This window comes from Passer domesticus, chromosome 7, assembly GCF_036417665.1.
Source record: "Passer domesticus isolate bPasDom1 chromosome 7, bPasDom1.hap1, whole genome shotgun sequence".
In the NCBI taxonomy this organism is placed as follows: Eukaryota; Metazoa; Chordata; class Aves; order Passeriformes; family Passeridae; genus Passer; species Passer domesticus.
In genome coordinates, this window is record NC_087480.1 from 15,043,395 (window position 1) to 15,056,208 (window position 12,814).

Genomic DNA, 12,814 nt, shown 5'->3' on the forward strand with positions numbered 1-12,814 from the left:
GAGATCACAAGCAGTGACAGATCATTTCAGTGACGCAGAAAAGTCTGAGTGCCCATCGTGCATCCTGGCTCACTAGGAGGAGAGACCTGGAGCAGAGGGGGATAGCTGTGCTGTGCCACAGGGAGGGAGGGGGAAATTAGAAGGCATCAGCCCATCCATCTTCAGGTGGCATCAGGCCTGTCTGGAGCCTCCTTTCATCTGCTGCTTTAACAAAGTTCAAATGCACTGGTTCGGAAGGATTTCTCTTGGCTCAAGGCAAGAAAAGCACTTTTAGCTCTGTGCTTCTGCCTTCAAAGCATGCCTCGGTGTGTCTGCCGGGCCAGCCGTGGTGACCTGCGCTGTGTCTGTTCGGGCTTCCTCAGCCGGGAAGAGAAAAGTCCCCTTTTGTCCGAGGGGCTCCCACAGCCCCTCTCTCAAAGGCGCGGCGATGCACGAAGCTCTGCCTCCATCTCCCGGGAGCTCTCCCTGGAGTCTCCGTCTGCCTGGACGTGGCCTGCCTGCAAACTCCTCTGCGCTGCGACGCGTGACGGCCCCGGGCCCCTTCCCCCTCTCCCCGCGGCTGCCTCGGGGCCCGCCCTGACCCCGGCCCGGCCCCCCGCTCGGCTCGGCTCGGCTCGCAGTGTGCCCGCCTCTGCCGGCCTGTGCGGACCTGCCGGGCCGCCCCGCCGGGCCGGGCACACCCAGGAGGGTGTGAGCGCAGCGGGAGCCGAGTGCTGGCACGCATGGGCCCGGGAGAGCCCAGCCCCGCGCTCACCTGGCCCAGCTGCGGGAGCCCGACAGCCGCGGGGAGCAGGTACTGGGTCCCGGGGCGGCTGCCCCGGCCCTGGGGATGCTGTCCTGCCCCGGCAGGGCGGCACGGGGAGGGGGTGATCGCCCCGGCTCTGCGGGAAGCTGAGGGGGGAGGAAGGGGGTTGCCCGTGTTGTTCCCACGCTCTGGAGGGCAGGAACGGGGAGCGCAGGACTGGCTGCCCGGGCATGAGACTGAGTGGGGGATCTGGGCCGGGCTGTGCTGCTCTTGCTGTTTTGGGGTCACCCTGTGCCCCATGCTGAGCCCGTGCTCTGTGCTCCGTGCTACGAGGAAAGGGAGCAGCGGGGTTAGGCACCAGCTCCTGCTGACCTGCCCGGTGGCACACAGCCTGGGCTGGCTCAGCTCGGCTCCCCCAGGACAAGGACATCTCGATCTGTATATGGCCACCCGGTTGTCCTGTGCGAGCTCAGAGGTCCTTGTGAGGCTACCAGCACACGCTGTCTGTCAGTGGCTGTGGCAGTGGGTCTGTCAGCCCTTCAGATTCCCTGTGCCTCGCACACTGGGGCTGAGTGTGCAGTGGGGGTTGTTTGGTGGGGTCCTTCCAGCCGTGTTGGAGCCCCAGCTGCCACTCTGCTGCTTTCCCACTGGAGCACAAGCTGAGCAGGGTCTGGAGTGTGCCTACCCCTGCTCTGTCTGGGATGTGTGCCCTGCACAGGGATGTTGTGCCATAATCACTGATGCTACTGCTGCAGTCGCGCTCTGAGCTGGAGAACAGGGTAGCATTTTTCCTGCAAACCCTCCAGACAGCACCATTGGGGCAGATTTGTGACCAGTCCTGTGCCACTCTCTGCCAAGCTCCAGTCCTGGCAGCAAGTCCCTTGGAGCAGCTGAGTGCTGAGTTGCAGCTGGTGCCCACAGCCACTCCTCCTGTACTGTGTACCCTGCGTGGGAGCCTGCCAGGAGCTGCTGACACCAGTGCTCTGCCCGTGTGAGCAGTGACAGGGGACAGGGTGACTCCAAGTGAAGGCTGGCTGCACCCGCTGGTTCCTGGTGGAAATGGTGACTGCTTCTGGTGACAGCTGGGGTATGAGCCTGCAGCCAGAGCCCCGGGGCATCAGGAAGGGGACCTGGATCCATGGCATCCCTTGAGTTAAGGCTGACTCCCTCAGTGCCATCACTGAGCAGGTCACAGCTGCTGGTCTGGTGCCTAGAAGGTGGAGGGGGCAGCAGATGTGGGGCTCTGTTTCGCTGCTCATCATCCTCTGTGCCTTGGCTGGCTGGACCTGCTGATGGCAGCCCCCAGACATCCCCCAGCCTGCAGAAGCTGCCTGCCAGGGATGGGGTCCTGCTCTCAGGGCACTGCCTGCCTGTGCGTGACCCTGTGCTCTGTGTGGGTGCTGGGGCAGGCTCTGCACCCAGCCCTGGAGACCCCCATAGGGTGGACTTTAGGAGCAAGGGGACAGGCTGGGGTGCTGCCCTGTTCCAGGGGCAGACCAGGCTGACCTGGGCCACAGCTAGGGCATGGCAGAGCTGCTGTGGTCTGGCTGGCTGGGCCAGGGAGGAGCTGAGCTAGCTCTGCTCCCTCTCACAACAGCCCAGACTGGAATGGGACACAGCTCTGTGAGGCACACCATTGCCTCCAGCACTGGAGGGGATGTGGCTGGGAGGATGTGGTCAGCTGGCTCCCATGCCTGGCTCAGTGGTCACAGTGAAATGAGAGCCAGGCTTAATCTGCAGGGTGATAGTGTTGCATAGTGTGCCTGGCCTGTTGGGGAGGTTGGGATGAGGAGGTGCAGCTCCACAGCAGCACAAGCAATAGTAAAGATGGGGTTTCTCGAGATGGATTGAGGAAGATCTTGTTTTGGGGTCCCTGCTTCTTCCAGCCAAGCACCAGGAATCTGGAGATCACAGCAAAGCATCCTGGCTCTGTCCCCGTGCCAGCCTGGGGAGCTCAGTGGTGGCCCTGCCCTCAGCCTGGATCTCTGTGACTGCAGAAATGGGTTCCCCACAAGCACTTGGACCAAAGCCATCCAGTGACTGCTCAGCTGCAGCTCCTCCAGCCACACTGGGGATTCCTTGGTGTGCAGGTTGAGCTCAGGGGCTGCCAGGATGGTGCTGCAGCAGCAAGGACCTGGACTTAGAGATCAGAACAGGAGCTTCCCAGGCCATGGCATGGCCCTGGACAGTCCTTGCAGGTGGGGAAGCCTGGGTGCAGTGGTGCTGTCAAGCTTGCCCCTGGAGCCTGCACAGTGGTCCTGGCTCCCAGGCAGAGTGCTGAACCCCGGGCTGGGGAGCAGGCCCTGCTCCCTGCCAGCTCCAGGCTTGTTCCAGCTTGTTGGGTGAAGGGTCCCAGCACAGCCTGCTGAACAGGTTGGGCTGCACTCTGTGCTGCTTCTTCCCCTGGCACCATGCCTTGCCTGGGGACACAACCAGCAGCCCCACTATGCCCCAGCACTCTGGGCCACCTGCCAGGGTACCTGGACACAAAATGCTTCAGTCTCCATCCCCACGGGGTGGGGGCAGTGTGTTGGGAGGCCTGTGCCAACACACTGTGTGTATCCCCGCAGGACACCTGACCTTGGCTCTGGGACAGTCTGCTGCTATGGCAGACCCCCCTGCTTGCTGCTCTACCTGTGCCACCTGCCTGCTCTGCCCCTACAGCTGCCAGTGGATCACTGCCAAGAAGGAGAAGAGGAAGGGCCTGAGAACCACCAAGGTGATACCTGAGTGATGCTGAGCTGGGGCTTGCCAGCCCCTTTTTGGGAGTCTCAGGGTGCTGGCTGGGGTGGGGAAGGGCTGTGGCTGGGGTGCTCAGCCCAGACACTGAGCTGCTGACCTCTTGCTGCTGCTCCTGCTTCCCACGGCCGAGCCCCAGGACAGCTGGGGTGCTACCTGGCACCCTCACCTCAGGAACTGCCCTGGCCTGGAGCAGTGGGAGGGTGAGCTGTGTTCCTGCTGGGTGTCAAGAAGGGTAGAGCAGCATTAGTGTGCATCTGCAGTGGGGCTTGCACGTGCCTGGGGCAGAGCAGAGCCCTAGGGCTGAGCTGGCAAGCAGGTCCCGGGGCACCTGGCCAGGCACGTGGGAGACACAGTTCCTGGGCTGGGTGTGGCCCCACCAGGAGGGTGTCCCCAGCAATTTGTAACCTGGGAGTGGTGAGGCCCTGGGATTCTCTGAGGTCTCCGACTCCCATGGGTGTGGCTCTGCTGCGGCTTGTCCTGGCTTGCCTGGAATGTACAAATAGGTCTGGGTTGCTAGGTGTCCCTCTGGCACCTGTGGCACCCCTCACCTCCCCCACACACGTGGGACTAGTGGCTGTGGACAATGTAGCTGGACCCAGCCTGCAGACTCACCACTACAAGGGCAGTTCTGGGGGCCTGCACTGCTCTCTGCCTAGCCCATGGATCATGCAGCTAGAAGGGAATGGGACCTGGCTTCCCACCCTTTCTGATGTCCAAAGTCCCTGCCTGTTCCCATGGCGTGCTGCATGGCAAAGGAGGCAGTCTTGCCACAGGGTCCATCCACCCCAGCCTGGCAGAGGCAGATTTTTAGTTTGTTGTAGGACATGCTGAGCCAGCCAGGGTGGCTCTGGTCCCTCTCCATGGGGCAGCTCAGTGCCTGAGCCCCTGGCCATTGCCTGCTGTGACCCCCTGAGCTCCCCACTGCTGGCTGGGTGATACCCAGGGGTCTCAGCAACCTGCCTGGGGGCTAAGTGCCCTGAGGGTATGTGTATAACTCTCTTCTCTGCCTTTCAGTATGACTGCAGCTGGTTCCTTTTCCTCTTCTTCGTCTTCCTCTTCACACTGGTGTGGCTCTACTTCGCTATCATCATCCTCAATGATTTCCACAACTTCAATGAGTGAGTAGGATCTACATTCAGCCTTGTTCCCCACATCACCCCTGCCCCTCTGACCTTCCCCTTTGCTGGCAGATTCATCTTCAGGCAGAGGAAGGTGTGGCTGGACTGGTCCCTGGTCCTGCTCATAGCTACAGCTGTGCTGATCAGCTACTCGTCTGTGCTGCTGGTGAGCCCTCCTGATCCCACTGGGCTGGGGGAATGGGGCTGGCCTGAGCTGGGAGGAGCCTGCAGCATCTGGAGCTGGGTCAGCCTGAGCACAGCCAGAGCCCCTGCTGTGCCAGGGAGCCCAAGCTCTGTGGCTGTGCCCTGTGAGGGGTGAGGTGTGGGGCACAGCCCAGCTCTGACAGCTCCTTGCCCTTGCAGGTCCTTGCTTTGTTCTTGCAGCTCTGCGGCCAGCCCTTGAAGCTACACTGGGTGCACAAGGTGAGAGACTGGAGGTGCAGGGAGATGGTGCCTGCCCTGGCTGCCCTTACACCTTCAGAAGCTGGGACCAGCCTGCTGGGGCTGTGTATGGCTGCTGTGACCCCACTGAGTGGCTGTGTGTCCCTGCTGACCAGGGCTGCAGCTGTCAGTTGCTCAGCCACATGTCTCTGGGATGGGAATATTCCCAGTGCTCAAAGTATGGAGCACAGAGTTCAGCTGCAAACCCAGATGGGGAAAGTGGGATATCAGGGCTTGGAGGGGCTCATAAAGAAGGGATGAGGAGAACTCTCTCTGGCCTGCAAGATGTTGTGTGCTCCCCTAACTGCCCTGTGCATGCCCCACAGGTCCTGCTGATCCTGACTGCCCTGGTGGTGGCTGCAGCCTTCACAGGGCTGGGAATAAAGTGGGCAGAGGAGTGGAAAAGCGCACGTATCTCCCTGCAGGTGAGTCACCTCGATATCGGGGACTCCCCTCCTCTGGGTACACCCAGAGCCTGACCTGTGGGCTTGAGCTGAAGGGTGCTGCCTGAAGCCCCCAGCACGGCTGCATGCACTGGGGGTGAATTCCCTGCCCTTGACTTCTGCTGTCTGGCCAGGCAAGGTGCTCCTTCTGCCTCTGCAGTCCTGCCTGGAGCAGCTGCCACCAGGCTGATGAATGGTGGCTGGACCAGAGCAGGGAGTCTGTTCTGTCCCCCAGGAGCCTGTCCCTCCCTCCCAGCACTGTGGATCTTCCAGCACTGGCTGCAGGGCAGATCCCTGGCATTGAGGCTTGTATATTTTGGGGACAGGCACTGGTCCTGGCTGACACCCTGTGGTTTTTGCCTCCCCAGGCAACAGGTCCCTTCCTGCACATTGGAGCTGTGGGGGGAATGACGCTCCTTGCCTGGCCCCTGGCCAGCTTCATCTACCGCACCCGCAGTACAGGTAATCCCCCTCCGAGTGCTCCACTTGTCACCTTGGCTGGTGTCCTGCGTCCTGCCACCCAGCTGAGCAGCACTGGTGGCAGTGTGCTGCTCGAGGAGCATCAGTGCAGTAGTGGGAACAGGTCTCCAGTGTGGTAGTAATGCCTGCTCTTGGTGGTTTCTCATGACCGGCCCTTGTTGCAGCTTCAGCCCTCCCTGCTTTGCAGCTGAAGGAGGGCTACAGGTGGCAGAGTGCTGCAGAAGTGCTGAGTTGGCAAGGGCCAAGAATATATCCACGATGTTCCTGAGGCTGAGGGTGCAATGTGTGACCTAGGGCAACACAGGTTAATGCCAGGTGAAGCAGCCTTGGCTTATTCCTAGTGATCTGCAAAATACCTCTGTACCTCGTCCCCTCTAACATCTGTCTGTGCCTGCAGGTCTCAGGGTGTTTGTGCTGCTTGTGTACTGTGCAGCAATGATTGCACTATACCTGGCTCCCTTGGGAATCACCTCCCCTTGCATCATGGAGGAGAACCAGCTGCCCCCCAAGCCAGCCCTAGTTGGCCATCGAGGAGCACCCATGGTGAGTGACCAGCACCCTGGCAGTGGTCAGGGTGGATGGGCAGGCTGCTCCACTAGGAAAAGCCAGGCTGTGCCTGGCTGTGGGGCACAGATCCTTGTGGCCACAGGCCTGTACAAGCTCTGGCCAGCCCAGAACAATGATATCCCCACAGCAGGCAGGGCAGCTCAGGCCTGGAGGTTGGGTGAGCACAGGGTGAGGAGGGGATGCAGCAGCTGCAGGACAGAGCTGCTTCCTGAGCACTGCTGGACCAGGAGCGTGCAACTCCCAGCAGAAAGCCTGGCTGTGTAGTGTGGGCTGGGGAGCAGGGATGAGGCAGGCTCTGACTGTCTACCCCCAGTCCTTTTCCACCCCCCACCAGGCCCAGGTCACCCCAGGCTCATTGTGGCTGCCCTAGAGCCCAGCCAAGCTTCTGGGTGCATCCTGGCAGGATGAGTGCCTGCCCCCAACACTAACACCATTCCTTTTTCCAGCTGGCCCCCGAGAACACCCTCATGTCACTGCACAAGGCAGTGGGCTGTGATGTGCAAGTCTTTGAGACAGACGTCATGGTGAGGTAAAGGGGCTCAGAGGGAGGAAGGGGCTGTGTATCCTGGGATGTCACCTCCCACAGGGGGCATTCTGGAAGACATCTGGAGGACTGATAGAGCCTGCATTTGAAGGCAGCCCTGTTCAAAGGGCTCTGCCACTCCCACCTTCCTAGTATGGGACAGGCTCCAGCTTGGTGTCCCAATGATCTGGGAGAGGTACTGGATTTCTGTCCTCCCCATGCAGATTGCCTTCTGGGGAGGGAGGCTCCACCAGGGGAGGGGTACTGCTTGGAGAACAGACCCTGGCTCCAGTTCATCTCATGCAATCCTGTTATTGGGACAGCTGTTTCAGAGAGCAAGGAACTACTGGGTTGGTGGTCTTTAGGTGCACATTTTTGTGTAAAGGGCCACAAGCAGAATAAGGATGAGGGTTACTCTGGGCAGGTGGCTGGGAGGGAGTAGAAATGCCAGGGCATGGATAGGAGATAAACAGTTTACAACACATGGCTTTCCTCTGTGCTCCTTTGCCAGTGCTGATGGGGTCCCCTTCCTCATGCATGATGAGGAACTCACCAGGACCACCAACGTGCAGGCTGTGTTCCCTGAGAGGGCTGCCCTGAACAGCACTGCCTTCAACTGGACAGACCTGCAGCAGCTGGATGCTGGCAGCTGGTTTCTGGAGGTCAGGAATATCCTTAGCGTGGCTGGTGAGGAATGGGTGCATTTTTGGGTGAAGCATTAGCCCTGCCCTGGGGCTCCAGAACCTTTCCTGGTCCTAGCAGACACCTGGACAGGGTGCAGAAGCCTGCACAAATCCCTTGGGTGCAGTTATGCCCCAAGCTGGGGTTTGTTCTGACTCCTCAGCTGAGTCATGGAGGAGGCTGCTTTGAGAGGGGTGTCTCATGTTTGCTCTGAGTTGCACAGCCTGCCTGGGCTTGAAGGCAGCTGTGGCCAGGCTCTTCCCAAAAGGTGACTAACTATTGCTGAGCAGCTTTGAATGCCCACAGGCGTTGGGGCTGCTTGAATTCTGTTGTTAGTGGGGAGAAGGGTACAGGTGCCCATGGATGTGCATAGGGAAGTTCCCTGTGCCTGTCTGCACTGGAGAGCACATGGAGAGGCCAGTGTAGGAAACTGAGAGAAACCAGTTTGGGATGTGGAAGCTGACAGGTGGTGACTGCCCCCTCTCACCCTTGCAGCGGAGGCCATTTCCCACTGTGCAGAGCCTTTCTCCTGGTGATCGCCAGGAGGCAGCTGAACAGAGGATCCCGTCCCTGGAACAGGCTCTGGAGGCAGCCAAGCACAGCAACATCTCCATCATGTTTGACCTTCGGCCTGAGAACCACAGTGACTACCAGAACTTTGTCAATGTCACCCTGGGAGTGATTTTAGAGTCAGGCATCCCGCTGCAGCAGGTGAGCTGGTCACCACCCCACCCCTGCCAGGCCCTGCTGTCACACCCCTGCCGTGGTGGGAGGTGCCCTGCCAGCCACACTGACCCTCCCTGACACCTGATACACCCCGTCCCTGTGTGTGATCCCTGCTGGGCAGCCCTGCCCACGTGTGGGGTTCTCTAGCTGAGAAAAGTTACCAATAATTAGAGTTTAATGCCTACAGCTTCAGACCCCTCCAAATACTTCAGACCCCTCCAAATACTTTGGTTTCCCAGCACTGGCCACCCTGGTGTGTAAACAATGACTCAGGCTAGGGAGGAGAGCAGCACTGCCAGCATGAGCAGGAGTACAATGCTGAGGCTTTCACCTCCCCACACTCCACCACACCTCTCCCTGCAGCTCTTGGACTCCTGCTGCACCCTCCTGTTCTCCCTTTATGCTTCATCCAACCCCTGCAGCACAGGATATGTGCTGCCCTCAGGGGACAAATCAGCACTCAAATCACGTTGCTTGGCCTTTTGGGAATGCAAAGCAGGAGGGGACATACAAAAGACTGCTACTAGTGGTGATCCAAGGTGCATTCTTCCTGCAGAGCTGGGGATAAATGGATTCACTCCTTGAGCTATTCAAAGACCCAGAAAGGACTTAACTGTTGCAGGTTTTCCTAGGCGGGAACTGCTTTCTCCCTTCAGTGGGACCTGTGCTTATTTCTTGGCTGGGGCAAGCTCTTAGGAGACTGTCCTGGCTGAGATCCTCATGGAAGAGCTGAGTGTGGAGACAGGGGACAGGAAGCAGCTGTCTAAGCAGGCCATGTGGGTCTGGACCTGTGAGAGAATATTGAAAGAGAGCAAACCCTCTGGAGCACCTCTCCTCTGCACATGCTCTCTGTCTCTTGCCTAGGTCCTCTGGCTTCCAGATGGGTTCAGGGAAGATGTCAAACAGCAGGCCCCAGGTGTCCAGCACGTCTACGGCCGGAAGAGAGTCGAGAATGAGAAGGAGCCAGTGCTGCACGTCAATCTGCCCTACCAGGACATGAGCTCTGAGGAGATCAGGTGAGAATGCTTTGTCCAAGTACCTGGGAGCTGTGGGAGTCTGGGGACTGTCCCAGGGGTCAGCAGAGGTGAGGGTGCTGAGTACAGGTGTGCTTCTGGGAAGAGCTGGGAGTGTGCCTTGTGAACAAGTGTCCCCATCAGGCAGGGCTGGTGCAGAGGATGGAGCTGGCTGCAGTTCTCTGCCCTGCCAGAAAATCTGCCCTCTGGATCTCCAGAGAGTTGCTCCATGTGGCTGCAAATGCTGGATCATATCCCAAATGTACAGCCCCCTCTGGCTGTACAGAGTGTGGTGGCACCCTGGTGTCAGCTACTCTGACCATGGCTGTCCCCACACAGGCAGTACCGCCAGGACAACATCTCTGTCAACTTGTACGTGGTGAACCAGCCCTGGCTCTTCTCCGTGCTGTGGTGTTCAGGGGTGAGCTCTGTCACCACCAACGCCTGCCAGGTGCTGAAGGAGATGAAACACCCCATCTGGCTGCTGGTAAGTGACCCCTCCATCCTTCACCCTGCCCCACAGCCCTGTGTCCCAGGCACTTGTGGGTCCTGTGCAGCTGCCTGGAGGGTGACTTCTGCTTACTGCTGTACTGGCACGGGAGCATGCCACCCTGTAGAAGGGACTGGTGGCACAGGAGGCAGGGCTGTGCCACGGCATACCACCCCTAGATGGTGTTCAGTGGCTTTTCTCATTGCCTTGCAGCCCAGCAGCACATACTTCATGATCTGGATCGTTGTAGACTGTGTTTCCTTCCTTATCATCATCTGGGCCTTCGTCCTGATGAAGTAGGTTTGATCCCTTTCCCCCTCCTGAGGCAGCTCTGTTGGGGGAGGCTGTAGTGTGCCCTGGGTGGCTGATGCAGACCCAAACCTGCTGCCATCCCTCTCTGGACTCAGATCCTGGGGGAGTGCTCTCCTGTCTGGCTAAGTAAGACAGAAGTGCGTGGGAGCAACTTTTATCTCCAAACTGCAGCTAAAAGTCTGCCCTGACCCTGCCTCAAGCTGCTGGATGCCTTAGTTCACACTTGTTAACCCACTCTGCACCCCAGGGCTTGGTGGGCTGAACCTGGGGAATCCTGGTCCTGCTCCTTTTTCCCAGTGCTGCAGGCACTGAGAGCAGTTCCCTCTGGGACTGCGGGGCCCCAGAGCCTCCAGCTGGCAGGTCAGGGGAGGGAACGGTGAGACCAGACTTGCATGCTAACATCGATCCTATTCCATCTCCTAGGAAATGTTCCCACAGGAGACGGCCAGCGGGTGAGTGCGCACGGAACGGGAGCTTCCCTCCCTTGGAGCCAGGCTCTGCCTCTGGGACTCTCCCTGACAGGCAGGCAGCTTTCTCCAGCCAAACGTGACGGAGTGGTTTGGGATGGCTGGGGGAGGGAAGGGAATCCCAGCCCAGGGAGTTCCTCCTGCCCTGCCATTAACAAGCAGCCCTGTGGGACAGCACTAGGGAATCCCACATTTCCCGAATATCCTCAAACCTGCTTTTCAGGCTACTCTGCCTGTGTCTGCGGGATGGTGGCTGCCCACAATGACTGCTTTTTCTCTGTCTCCTCAGAGTCTGAGACGGACGTGCTGCTCACAAAGATCAACAGCTTGATGCAAGAGTGACGCCTGTGTCAGCTGTGGGGAAGGGCAGCCAGAGCCCTGCACAGCTCAAGCACTCCTCAGGCCAGCTTCAGGGCTCCTTTCCTTCGAGACTCCTTCTACCGTGGCCTTCCTGGCTCCTTTTATGGTGCACAGCTGCCCTCAGCTGAAAAGACTTGGAACTGAGTTCTCATTGCCCACTGGCAGCGAGGAACTAAAGCTTTGCAGGGGTGGCCTAGGGGCAGAATATTTATCCAGCAGTGCTGGAGCTGACACCTCTCCCTTGGGGTTTGAACAGGAGCGGGGATTTGGGTCGCTGTTTGGTGCAGGGGAAGGGCTGTCTCTGCCTGTTGTCAGCAGCTCTGCAGCCAGGGATGGGACACCTGGTTTAAGGGCTGTTCCCCTGGGGGCTGCCCTGTCCCATGGCTTGAGGAATAGGAAGGGGGATGTGGAGTGGCTTTTCAAAAGACAGCAGGAAAGCTGAGCTCTTCACCTTCCCGTCCTGGACACAAATCCTGTCCCTGCTGCTGCTGGCTTCATCTTCACGGGACAGGCTCCTGGCACTCCCTGCAGCAGTTAATGCCTGTTGCTCGGGGAAGAGAAGGAGCAGGGCTGGGGGTGGTGGGTGCCAGGGGCTGGCAGGACCGCGCTCACGCTCCTGCTGCTGCTCCAGGGCAGCAGAGGGAGCGGTGGGACTCGGCATCGGTCACGTTGCAGCAGGGCCTTGAACAGGGAGAGGGGTACCGTGTCAGTTTGACTTGTTGCTGTCTATTTATGTCAATAAAGCAGAGGAGCGGCAGACAGAGCCCGAAGGGGTGCGGCGGGCACGCCTGCATCCTCTCTTCCGCACCTTTCCCTGCCGGCGGCGCTGCCGGCCCGGAGAAGGAGCCGGCGCAGCCCGGACGGTACCGGCCCGGGGCGGGCTCGCTGCGCGGCGCCTCCGTGCCACCCGCTGCCGGCGGGGGGAGCCGACCGGGCCCGCTGCAGGGGCAGCGAGGGGAGGCCGGGCCGGGGCGCAGGGCGAGCCCGGCCGCAGCCCGGCGGGCTCGGAGCGGCGCTGGCGGGGCGCTCCCGGAGGCGGTGCCCGCGGCTGGGGGCGGCTCCCGGCCGGCTCGGGCGGGGCGGGGCGGGCGGCGGCTCGGCCGCTCGCGGGCTGGCACGGAGCGGAGCGGCCGTCGGCCACGGCGGAGCGATGATCCGCCGGGAAGGTAAGGAGCGCACCGCCCGGCCCTGCCCGCTGCGCCGGGCACCGCGGCCCCGCGCTCAACAAGTGCCTGCCCCGCCGGGACCGCGCCCGCTGCTCCGCGCTCCTGCCGGGCAGCTGCGCCCTCGCTCCCCTCCGCCGGCGGCCGTGCGAGCCGCGGGGTAGGACCCGAGCACTGGGCGCGCTCGCTGCACGCCCTGCTCGGGCTGTGGACACGTTGTGCTGCCGTGGCTCAGAGAGGGTGGCCGGGGGATGCTCTGCTTGCAGATCCCTTGCGTGCTGCGGGGAGGAGAGCGGCTGTGGGGGTTTGGGCTCTGCCACAAGGGATTTCCTGTACGTGGGACTTGCATGCACCTTGAGGCACGTGGAGATGAGCCCTGCACACCATGTGCCATTTCTTGGGAGCTGTGGTGTCTCTCACGCTGGGTACACAGCACTTCCCAGACCGGGAGCCAGCAGTGCCCTGCTCCAGCTGGCTGTCACCCGGTGCGGGTGGCCAGCGGCACAGGGCTCAGCGCGGTGCCTGCCGCTCCTGCCGCGCAGC

General features: G+C 60.6%; 2 protein-coding genes across 7 annotated transcripts in view; both read left to right on the top strand.

Annotated features, from left to right (window-relative positions):
- GDPD2 (glycerophosphodiester phosphodiesterase domain containing 2) overlaps positions 1–11,869 on the top strand; it is an 18,105-nt gene extending 6,236 nt beyond the window's left edge. The window contains exons 1-16 of one of the 2 annotated variants that reach the window (XM_064427000.1): positions 64–793; positions 3,316–3,464; positions 4,502–4,605; positions 4,678–4,771; positions 4,969–5,028; positions 5,373–5,471; positions 5,858–5,951; positions 6,367–6,512; positions 6,983–7,065; positions 7,571–7,721; positions 8,236–8,451; positions 9,331–9,482; positions 9,819–9,966; positions 10,183–10,265; positions 10,705–10,733; positions 11,038–11,869. In XM_064427000.1, coding sequence (XP_064283070.1) covers positions 298–793; positions 3,316–3,464; positions 4,502–4,605; positions 4,678–4,771; positions 4,969–5,028; positions 5,373–5,471; positions 5,858–5,951; positions 6,367–6,512; positions 6,983–7,065; positions 7,571–7,721; positions 8,236–8,451; positions 9,331–9,482; positions 9,819–9,966; positions 10,183–10,265; positions 10,705–10,733; positions 11,038–11,090 — 2,157 coding nt within the window. In that variant the 5' untranslated portion in view covers positions 64–297 and the 3' untranslated portion in view covers positions 11,091–11,869. Of the gene's footprint in view, positions 1–63; positions 794–3,315; positions 3,465–4,501; positions 4,606–4,677; positions 4,772–4,968; positions 5,029–5,372; positions 5,472–5,857; positions 5,952–6,366; positions 6,513–6,982; positions 7,066–7,570; positions 7,722–8,235; positions 8,452–9,330; positions 9,483–9,818; positions 9,967–10,182; positions 10,266–10,704; positions 10,734–11,037 lie in introns of those variants that run through there. The other variant, XM_064427001.1, reaches the window with a different exon arrangement.
- An 11-nt stretch (positions 11,870–11,880) lies between these two features.
- Positions 11,881–12,814, top strand: part of DLG3 (discs large MAGUK scaffold protein 3) — a 75,617-nt gene continuing 74,683 nt past the window's right edge. For 3 of the 5 annotated variants that reach the window (XR_010365898.1, XM_064426989.1, XM_064426990.1), the window contains exon 1: positions 12,141–12,274. Coding sequence is in view for 4 of the 5 variants with exons in the window: in XM_064426989.1 (XP_064283059.1) it covers positions 12,259–12,274 (16 nt within the window). In the remaining variant the exon portion in view is untranslated. Of the gene's footprint in view, positions 12,275–12,814 lie in introns of all 5 variants that reach the window. The other 2 variants (XM_064426997.1, XM_064426992.1) reach the window with 2 other exon arrangements.